The sequence below is a fragment of the Camponotus floridanus genome, unplaced genomic scaffold (genome assembly GCF_003227725.1).
Source record: "Camponotus floridanus strain SB8 unplaced genomic scaffold, Cflo_v7.5 scaffold167, whole genome shotgun sequence".
NCBI classification, from domain to species: Eukaryota; Metazoa; Arthropoda; class Insecta; order Hymenoptera; family Formicidae; genus Camponotus; species Camponotus floridanus.
In genome coordinates this window covers 199987-210982 of record NW_020229289.1, presented here as the reverse complement: position 1 = coordinate 210982, position 10996 = coordinate 199987, and the positions used below count along the sequence as shown (strand labels likewise).

The 10996-nt window shown below is 43.4% G+C and overlaps 2 protein-coding genes and 1 pseudogene across 2 annotated transcripts; all 3 read right to left on the bottom strand.

The window, feature by feature from the left end:
* Positions 1 to 758: 758 nt before the first annotated feature.
* LOC112637441 lies at positions 759 to 1838 on the bottom strand. The gene has a single exon (XM_025407207.1). It carries the CDS (start codon positions 1836 to 1838, stop codon positions 759 to 761), a length of 1080 nt encoding a protein of 359 aa, XP_025262992.1.
* Positions 1839 to 3106: 1268 nt separating this feature from the next.
* LOC112637440 lies at positions 3107 to 4813 on the bottom strand. Its single transcript, XM_025407206.1, has one exon. The coding sequence runs from the start codon at positions 4811 to 4813 to the stop codon at positions 3107 to 3109; it is 1707 nt and encodes a 568-aa protein (XP_025262991.1).
* Positions 4814 to 8884: 4071 nt separating this feature from the next.
* LOC112637436 lies at positions 8885 to 9863 on the bottom strand (annotated as a pseudogene).
* Positions 9864 to 10996: the final 1133 nt, after the last annotated feature.

The window sequence follows — 10996 nt, the reverse complement described above, 5'->3', positions numbered from 1 at the left end:
TTTTTATTTCAGGATTGACTATTCTTACGTAAAATAATGACTCGGATCTCGGTTGCACTGTAATAGTTTCGGGGGAAAAGAAAGGCACATTAATTCCAGAAATGTCTAGATGTCCCTCCGCGTAATCTATTTTTGAAGAAGTTTGCTTGAAAAAATCATTTCCAAGTATTCCGGATTGCGGAATCGGAAAGTCGTCGGATACAATGTGAAAAGATACAGATTTTCCAAAAAGTGTTAACATAATTTCTCCAAGTGTGTAAACAGGATAGTTATGTGGGTAAGACACAATTAAGACCGAACGTTATGTTAAACAATAATTCTGTATTTTCTTCTAATTACAATTACGAAGGCCTGTATACTATGCATAGGTGTGGATGTGTACTGTATGCGAGCGATATGTACTGTCCGTGATGTGTCTCGAGGCGGAAAAGTTACTGGTCTCTGGAAAAATCCGGGTTCGGCATGCATGAACCGAGAGGAGTTTTTTACTTATGGAAGGAGAAATTTTACAAGGGACGGATTGCGTAAGGAAAAGCCGTGTGTTTGCCAAATGTTACATGGCAATCTATACGGCTGCGGAACATGCAAGGGTTGTAAATCTGTAGAGGTGAAAGCGGATGTATGCATGCGGGAATTAGAAAGCTGGTAGGATTTCCGAACATGTGTGGACATGTGTGCGTGTGTGTATAACGCGGGCGGAGTAGGAGACAATTGTCCCTACAGTACCCCCCTGCTAGTGTTTAACGATATATGAGAATTTATGAAAATCCTCCCTGTAGCCGGTCCGGGAAGCGGACACGTCTGCCTGATTTGGTTATGTGCTTGGTCGAGTTTTCTAGTGTTGTTTTCTGCTGTGTGTGTTTGTGTGTATCTGGTAGGTCTGTGATTACTGCGTCCTTTTCGGAGGGGCCTGAAAGGTTCTGATCGTTGTTGCTTTCCTGAGAGACGAGTGGATCATCGGCCATGATGTACGCTGGTTTAAGGCGATCGATGGAAACCGTAACGTCACGGCCGTTCATGCAAACCACGAACGTCTTCTCTGCTCGTTTAATTACTTTGTATGGACCGTCATACGGTTGTTGCAGAGGCTGTTTGAGACTATCGTGGCGTACAAAGACTTCCTCCGAGGTAGCAAGGTCCTTGAACACGAACGTCTTACCCGTACCATGACGAGATACCTTCGTCGGTCTCAATTCCCTCAGGTGTTGGCGTAGCTCCTTGACGAAATCTGTTACGTTGTCTGTTGCGTTGTCGCGGTGTAGAGATCCTAAGAACTCGCCCGGAAGACGTAGCGACTGCCCGTAGACTATGTCGGCTGCCGTGGCTTGCAGGTCTTCTTTCCAGGCTGAGCGGATGCCCAGCAAGACGGTAGAAAGGCTCTGTGTCCATCGATGTTGCTGTTGGCACATGATTGCTGCTTTTAGTTGACGGTGTAACCGTTCAACCATGCCGTTGGCTGAAGGGTGGTATGCGGTTGTTCTCAGGTGAGTCGTACCTAACAAGTAATTCAATTGCTTGAAAAGATATGACTCAAACTGCCTACCTTGATCCGTGGTTATTCTCAATGGCGTGCCAAACCGAGATATCCATCCATCGTAGAGAGCACGTGCGACAGTTGAAGCTTCTTGGTCGTGCAGGGGAACAGCTTCTGGCCAGCGAGAGTATCGGTCTACCAGGCAGTAGTCAGGCAGTATCGGCATCCCTCTGACAGTGGCATGATTATGATGTCTATATGTATATGTTCGAACCTGGCAGAAGGTGGTGCGAATGTGCCGACAGGTGAGGAGACATGGCGAGAGATCTTGGCGCGTTGGCATTGGATGCAGCTGCGGGCCCATTGTCTGCAATCAGATTTGACCGACGGCCATACGTAACGCTGAGTTACGAGCTTGACCATCGCGTTGATTCCCGGGTGAGACAGCTGGTGCAGTGAGTCGAATGCGACTCTCCTAAACTCTTGGGTAACAAAGGGCCGCACTGTTTGTGATGAGATGTCGCAAAATACTGCCACGTTGGTGCCAGGGATGCACACCTTTTTCAGTACGAGGGTGGAGTCTTCCTCCAGGTATCGCCGGAGCTCTTCATCTTCTTATTGGGCTGCTGCCAAGGCTTCGAAATCGAGGGTACGCTGAACTTCCTCTACGCGCGACAGAGCGTCTGCTACCACGTTGTCCTCCCCGGAAACGTGGCGGATATCGGTGGTGAACTGTCCGATGAAATCCAGGTGTCTGAACTGCCGAGGTGAACATTGGGCCGTCTTCTTGTGGAACGCATAGACGAGAGGTTTGTGGTCCGTGTAGACTGTGAACAACCGTCCCTCCACGGTGTGCCTGAAGTGCTTGATTGCTAGGTAAATAGCAAGTAACTCCCGATCGTAGGCTCCGTATTTTGCTTCCGCAGGACTTAGCTTTTTGGAAAAGAATTCAAGGGGTTGCCAGGCATCTCCGATCCGTTGTTGGAGGGCTGCTCCGACTGCGTAGTCTGACGCGTCGCTGAAAGTTGCGAGCGGTGCATCGGGCTCGGGATGAGCCAGCAAGGTTGCTTGGGCTAAGCATTCCTTGCTTGATTCAAATGCTTCTATAGACGTTGATGTCCAGTTGACTGGCGACTTCCCTTTAACATTGCCTAGCAGCAGGTTGTTAAGCGGTGCTTGAATCTCTGCAGCCTTGGGTAAGAATCTTCTATAAAAATTCAACATGCCCAAGAATTGTCGTAATTTTTTCACGGTATCGGGTCGTGGATAGGCTCGTATGGCGTCGACCTTTTCTGGTAGCGGGCGAGTCCCTGCGCCAGAAACGAGGTAGCCGAGAAATTTAACTTCGGGCTGTCCAAATACGCATTTTGCTGGGTTGATGACGACACCATACTTCTTCAGCCGCTCAAACAGAACTCTCAGGTGTTTCAGATGTTCTACCTCTGACGTTGATGCGATGAGGATATCGTCGATGTACGCGTAGCAGAACTCCAGCCCTTGCAGCACCTGGTCAATAAAGCGCTGGAAAGTCTGCGCTGCATTACGCAAACCGAAGGTCATGAATTCGAACTCGAAGAGTCCGAAAGGCGTCGTAATGGCTGTCTTTGGAATGTCCTCCTCCGCGACCGGAATCTAATTGAAGGCTCGTACCAGATCGATGGTGGAAAAAATGTTTTTCCCACGAAGTGACTGGGAGAAATCCTGGATGTGCCTCACTGGATATCGATCTGGATAAGTTCTCGCGTCCAGGGCGCGATAATCTCCGCAAGGCCGCCAGTCGTCGCTCTTTTTCGATACCATGTGCAAGGGCGATGCCCAGGAGCTTTGTGACGGGCGAGCGATTCCCAGGCGTAGCATGGCCTCGAATTCCTTCTTCGCCGCCTTCAACTTCTCCGTTGAAAGGCGACGTGGTCTCTGTGCGACGGGTGGCCCTGGTGTGGTAGTGATATAATGCCTCGTCGAGTGACTTACGGCCTTGGGGGCTCCGTCCGGTCGTGACACCTCCGGAAATTGGTGGAGGAGTTCATGATACTGCGATGAGCCTGAAACAGTCTTAACGCTCGGAATGTCACACTCAATCACCCTTCCATGAGAGGTGAGCTGAGTGGTCGCGTCCAACAGCCGCTGGTTCCTCATGTCCACCAAGAGCCCATAGTGTACGAGGAAGTCTGCGCCGATGATCGGCTTGGACACAGCGGCAACGACAAACCTCCAGGTGAATTGCCGCCGCAGTCCGAAGTCCAGTGTGAGCGCTATCGTTCCGAACGTAGCAATAGTTGTATCGTTCGCCGCGGAGAGCTCATAGCTTGATTTTGTACGGGGTCCCGGCAGGTGCGAGCGTGGAAACATACACACGTCGGCTCCTGTATCAATTAAGAATTGCAGCTTTGTGGATCGGTCGCTGACAAAGAAGCGGCGCGATATCGCGGGGCTGATGTCGTCGGCCGCCATTAGCGACTGCCCTGTTCGTTTCCCGAAGATTTGTCGTCGTATTTGCACGGCTTTTCGCAATTTCTTGCCTGATCGCCGTATTACCAGTGATACAGCATATGTCGCTAGCTGCACCAGGACGTCGGCTCCGTGACCGCGTACGCGATCGGGAGCGCAAGCGCGACGGAGAGCGCGAGCGCGACCTTCCGCAGGCTTCGCAGGTTCCGCTAGTAGATGACGCGCTCCTTGGAAGTTGACTTCGATGGCTGCGAGTCTCTGTACCACCTCCGTCATCACGCGCGTTACATCATCACCATGAGCTCGGGCAGGCTGAGGTGCGGTGGCTGTCGTCTCGGCGATGAGCCCTACCGGGCCGTACAAGTCCGCGATCGAATCCGCGATATCGGCTCGCTTATCGAGCGTGAGATTCCGATGAGCCGCAAGGAGTGCTTGGACATGTCTAGGCAGACGGCCCAGCCAGAGTGTCTGCAAGATGTCCTCCGGAAACTCCGTACCGGCGAGGCCGCGAAGATGTCGGAGAAACTGCGACGGCTTGCGATCTCCGAGAGGCTCGTTTTCTAATAGTCGGCGCGTGTTCTGCTCACGCGAAGAGCCAAGGCGCTTGATCAATTCGGTTTTCAAAAGCTCGTATGATTGTTCCTCTCTCATAAGTATATCACGGACCTCCAGAGCATACCTTTGGTCGAGGGCTGTGATAACGTGGCCATATTTGGTACTGTCCTGGGTTATTCCGGCAGCTACGAAACCGCCCTCCAGCATCCTGAACCACAACTCCGGATCCGTGGGTATGAACGGTGGCACTTTAACTGACACTCGATCGATCGATGATGCACGCGACGGGTTCGCCGTTTCACGGTCCATGACACCACTACCGTTGTTGTGAGCCATATTGAAAATCTCAAAGCGACAAGCACTACGATGCACTGTGCAGATCACTCGCGGTTCGCGAAAAAGAAAAGAATCACGTCGGGGTCACCAATTTGTGGGTAAGACACAATTAAGACCGAACGTTATGTTAAACAATAATTCTGTATTTTCTTCTAATTACAATTACGAAGGCCTGTATACTATGCGTAGGTGTGGATGTGTACTGTATGCGAGCGTACTGTCCGCGATGTGTCTCGAGGCGGAAATGTTATTGGTCTCTAGAAAAATCCGGGTTCGGCATGCATGAACCGAGAGGAGTTTTTTACTTATGGAAGGAGAAATTTTACAAGGGACGGATTGCGTAAGGAAAAGCCGTGTGTTTGCCAAATGTTACATGGCAATCTATACGGCTGCGGAACATGCAAGGGTTGTAAATCTGTAGAGGTGGAAGCGGATGCATGCATGCGGGAATTAGAAAGCTGGTAGGATTTCTGAACATGTGTGCGTGTGTGTATAACGCGGGCGGAGTAGGAGACAATTGTCCCTACAGTTATTTATACCATTTAATTTCAAAATATTATCAAAATTTATTTGAATATTTTTAGGTGTGAATTTTTCTTTAATTATATTCGGTCCGGATCCTGTATCTAGCATGAGAGTTATATGAGCGGATGTTTTGGTGAGCTGGACCTGAACAGTAGGCGACTGTCTTTAGCGAGGGTCACTGTCACAGGTCGTACATCTGGGTTTCGTTGATTTATTTGGCATCCTGCTGAGTGGACGGGTGTGAAGCTCGCTCGGACTCTTGTCGCACACCCGACGTCGAGGGCCCATTGTAGTCCATTCTGCTCATATAGTTTCCTTGGTCTTTTTCTTTTCGACGATTATTACTCGCGATCCGTAATTGACAGTTTTCAAGAATGCCCTTGTTCCTTACAGTATCGACAAAAAGAGTTGGTCCTTAGCGACGTGTCCGATTTTGTTGCAAATTTGACAAGTAACGGTTGTTTTATTTGTAGAATTGCATTGTTCATTTTGTTTCTTCCAACAATTATTAGCGGAATGACCAGGTTTATCGCATCATTGACAAATTACAGAGGTTTTGTTGGCTTGATTATTGTTGTTGTTTTGACGACATAGTTTCGCGTCGTGTCCATTTTTAGAACATATTTGACAAATTATAATTCGCTGCTGGATTACATTTACTGGCGATATTGAGGATCGCGCAAGTGACATTTATCTGCACTGTGTCCGCGTTTTTTACAAATTTGGCAAATCAGAATTTCGGTTCCTAAAGCTCCTGGAATTTGACCTAAAGAGGATGATTGTGTGAGCTTCCTACAGTTGCTAGCCACGTGTCCCTCCTTATAACAGATCTGACAAGTTTCTCGTATTCGCGGTTTGTTTTGACCTGAGTTAGTGTCTTGTCCCTGTCGTAAATCTGTTATTGCTTGAAGCTCTCTTTCTATCCTTAAGGCGTCAGCGACGGTTCCATGCACATTTAAGTCTCGCGCGATTCTCTGTTCTATTTCGGGTTTGAGTCCTCGTATAAAACATTTGCACATGTCTCCTTCTAATGATGCTTTCATATTTTGGTCAGGTAAAGAACGACTAGTACTGCGGTATGCTTCTAAAATCTGTTTTCCTAATAATTTTACTCGATTTGCATACGTGACTACATCTTCTTCATTTTTTTGGTAAATGCGTCCTAATTCTCCTTGTAATTTATATACATTTTTGGAAGGTCCGTAAATTTGTTTTAGATATGAAGTTAAATTAGATACTGTGTCAAAATCTTGATCTTGGATGGTTCGTCGGGCTTCGCCGACTATTCGGGTTCTTATAACTTTAGTAAATTGTGCTTCAGCTTCTTTAGATAACATGGATTTAGCTTCTTCACATTCTTCAATAAAATAACTGAGCGGAATGTTTTTACCATCGAAAAAAGGAACGGCTTCAACCGCGTATTTTAAGGTAGCAAATGGGTTTTGGTGAGTCATGGTTTCGGATCTATCAAAATCTTTTTCTGCTTTATAAATAAGAGTATTAGTAAGTGTACAATATTCTTGGCAAGTTATATCACTAGAATTGTCAGAGTTTGGCTCGGGCGTGTTGGCTATTAGAATAGTATTGTTTATGCTTGTGTCTGTGTTCTCTAAAGAAAGATCAAAATGTCTTGGTATAGACCCTACAGTTCTTTTTGGAGTAGATGTATGAGGTAAACCAGGAGTAGATGATGTAATTTCAATTTTAGGTTTAGATTTTTTCTCTTCTAAAGCGAGTTTATAAAATTTTTCTACTTCCTTTTTATCGGCTTTACCTCGAGTCCCGTCACTCATCCCCGTTTCCTTGAATCGCACATATCAATCCCGGACAAGCCCCCAAAATTTACGTATGTTACGTCCAGGCCCGAGGAAGGATGGGCCGAAGGAAGGGCGTAACACTTGTATCCCGAAAATAGGTGCCTTAAGAGCAAGAGTCTCGGGTCGAGCGAGCCTGCGGGTGAGCCAAAGATAGGTCAACGACCACCAGGGGTCGATTTTACGCTATTTCTGGTCCAAATGCCCGCTCGTCGGTCCCCTTTTTGGTAAAGGAACTTAATCCTTTTTACCCGGGAGGGGACCAAGTGCGATTCAGGAGCGTGAGTGATGAGGGGGGAATTGATTAAGTTGGATTTGTAAGAAATAAAATTAATTAAATTTATTGTACATTATAAAGGAGATAAAACTTACATAAACATTTTAGTGACGGCTCTAGTATAATATTAAGTGTGATTGTTCTATGTATGTAGATGCATTAAGCGTGATTGTGTGTGTATGTGTGTGTGTATTAAGCGTGATTGTGCGAGACGGAGGGTTCCACTAGGGAAGCGAATTATTATCAATAAAGGAAGATGGGGGAAGAGGAACTTAATAAATAAAAGATAAGACTTACTATTTGAAAAGCGTGGACAAATCGATACAAATTATTGCTGGGCCCCCTTGGCGTTGAAGATGGCGAGATATTAGCGCTGAATTGGTTCTGGATATATTTGTTGAAGAGGGTGGTTGCTGCTGGGCCTCCTTGGTTAAGATTTTTGCACTGACTCGATAAGCAAGTATACAACCGAGCAACTACGTAAGTATGTAACTGAGTAAATAGGTGAACTAGCAAGCGAAGAAAGAATGAATGTATGTCTGACTGAGTGTGTTTTTTTTGAGCGTCGAGCGTCGATTTGTCCAAAGTTCGCGCTTATATATCGTTTTGGATTACCCTCTCCCAGCGTGAGGAATAAGGGAAGTTGACGAATAGAAACCCTCGTTAGATTTCCGTGGTCTCCTTCCTGTCCCTACTTATGAACATTTTAAAACAAATGCAACAAATCAGAATTTAATTACATTTGTCCGCGAATAGGAGAGCATCTTCCGAAACGGGGGACTTAGGATTCTCAGTATCGGAAGTGGTGATAATTTATGCTTTGTAAGATGCATCTGTTGGAGATAAGGGGATGACTTTTACTACCCCATTGAGATAAAACGAGTGCTTGTCGCGACATCCGCTCACTCGCGTTTTGTAAATAGTTTTCTTTATTTTCTGTAGCTTGTTTAATTTTGTGAGTTTTTTAGTGAAGTGGATCAGAAAATATCAAATTCGTCTAACTGATTGCCGCCTCATTTAGCCAAATGCTACTTTTATCAGTCCGTAAATATCTGATTGTTATTCTGGAGTATTTACTGAGAATCCTATTTAACTATCATTAACGATTTTCGGAAGTCGTGCACATGTGTACCAGATAAGGAAAAGAAAAGAATCGTGAGCTCCTCTGGACGTAACAATACATTGTCATTTGTTTTTTTCTTCGCAATTAAAATAATTGTAATAATTATTTCACAATTATAATATATATATATATATATATATATATACAATATATATATATATATATATATATAAAATTATGTATTTATTTTTAAATTATGTATTTGCTTCAACATTACATAACGAGCGGCAGAGTAATAATAGTAGGGGATACATATTGGGTCGTGAAGTATGAAATGGAGCAAAATTTTGATAAATAAAACTCGATTCTTTTCAAATAAAAACTTTGTATTTTTAATCAAAGTATGCACCCAGGTTATCGACACACTTTTGCCATTTCAACGGTAGCTCATTTATCCCTTTGCTGTAGAAGCCTGGCTCACGGGAGTCGATGAACTGTTGGAAGGCCGTTTTCACAGCCTCTGCGGAATTGAATTTTTTTCCCGACAAGAAGTTGTCCAAATTTCGAAAGAAATGGTAGTCAGTGGGTGCAAGGTCTGGCGAATATGGTGGGTGACGGAGAGTCTCTAACTCCAAGTGTTGTAGCTTTGCCACGGTTGTTCGTGCGGTGTGAGGTTGAGCGTTGTCGTGCAAGAGGATGGGAGTTGATCGATTGACCAATCTCGGCTGTTTAATCGCAAGATTTTGCATCATATCGTCTAGTTGGTTGCAGTAGACATCCGCCACGATCGATCTGTCAGGTTCCATGAAGCTATGGTGGATGACACCTGAGCCAGACCATCAAACAGTCACTATCAGCTTCTTCTGATGGATGCTTCGTTTGGAGCAGCTTGCGATTGTCGTACATGATCCATTTTTCATGGCAGGTAACAATTCGATGGAGAAATGGTTCGGTTTTGTTGCGAGACAAAAGAGAAAGGCATGCTTCAAGTCGCCATTGCTTTTGTGTATCGTTCAATTCGTGCGGCACCCACTTGTCCAGCTTTTTCACCTTGCCGATTTGCGCCAAGTGAGTCAGGATTATTTTCTTCGATACACCGAAAGTCAGTGCTAATTCACGTGCACTTTGGCTGGAATCAGCTTCCACGGTGGCTTTCAGGACATCATTATCCACCTGAGTTTCAGGTCGACCACGCGGTTCATTGGACAGGTCAAAATTTCCAGAACGAAATCTTTTGAACCAACGAGCTACTGTCGCGTTCGTAGCGACTTAGGTAGGGAACACACTGTTGATATTGTCGACTGCCTGCCGTGTTGTGGCTCCACGGTGGAACTCATATTTCATCAAAACACGAATTTCTCTGCTTTCCATGACCTCGTTAGATCGTTTGCTGACAAAAAACTATTCAATATTTTTCAATTATCAAAAATAATTCTGAAAGAGGAAAGACGTACCTTTATAAACAACAAGTAATTTGTATCAAAACAATGCTCCAAAGTGAAGTTATACGCGATTGAAATCAAAGATATTAAGTTTGCTCTATTTCATACTTCACGACAATACAATACAATATGTTAATATTCATTTCACATATTATTGTATTTTAAAGTAAAAAATGTATAATGGAATAATTAAATGATATTAACTGAATATTAAATTGAGTAAAATAGCCTATATAAGAAACAAAAAAAACAAGATATAAATATTAGGATCGATTTAGCACATTATTTTTAAAATTTTCTTAAGTATAATCGTAAGGTTTGAAAATTTCATATGGCCAATAAAATAATCATATAATATTTTTAGACTGTACTACGATAATTTTAAATATAAGACTATAAATACCGCACAGTAAAAAATTTTGTGTTAAATTTAACATATTTCACATGTCCCAATTTATCCACTCTAATTTTAATGTTAATTTAACAGAAGGCAAGTATGTAAATAAATAACACAAGTAATATGTTTAAAAATTAACACAAAAGTGTAACACTTAAACTTTATCTGGAAATAAAATTTACGTTAAATTAACATATTTATAATGTTAAATTTAATTAAAAGAAAATGTTATTTTTACATTTTTATAATAAATAACAGAAGAGAAATGTCGATTTAATATATGGAAACTTATAGAGAGAAAAATAACACAATTTATCTGTTCATTTTAACATATAACATATTTCGTCAAAAATTCGTGCATTTACATATTAATTGTGTTGTTTTAACTCTTAGACCCGGTGAATATTATTTCAACACAGAAATGTCAAAATAACGCAATGATAATATGTTACATTAACATAAGAGTATGTTAAAAATTTAACACAATAGTTTTTACACGAGAAAATTTTAACAGAAATACAAAATGTTTTTTACCGTGCGACTATGGAATTTATGTCTTTTTTATTGTAGACACAATTAACAATGCTGTATAATTTTGTAAAATATATTGGTTTTGAATAAAAAGCATGAATCGTGCACAAGAATTTTCGAGCAATTTTTGACAA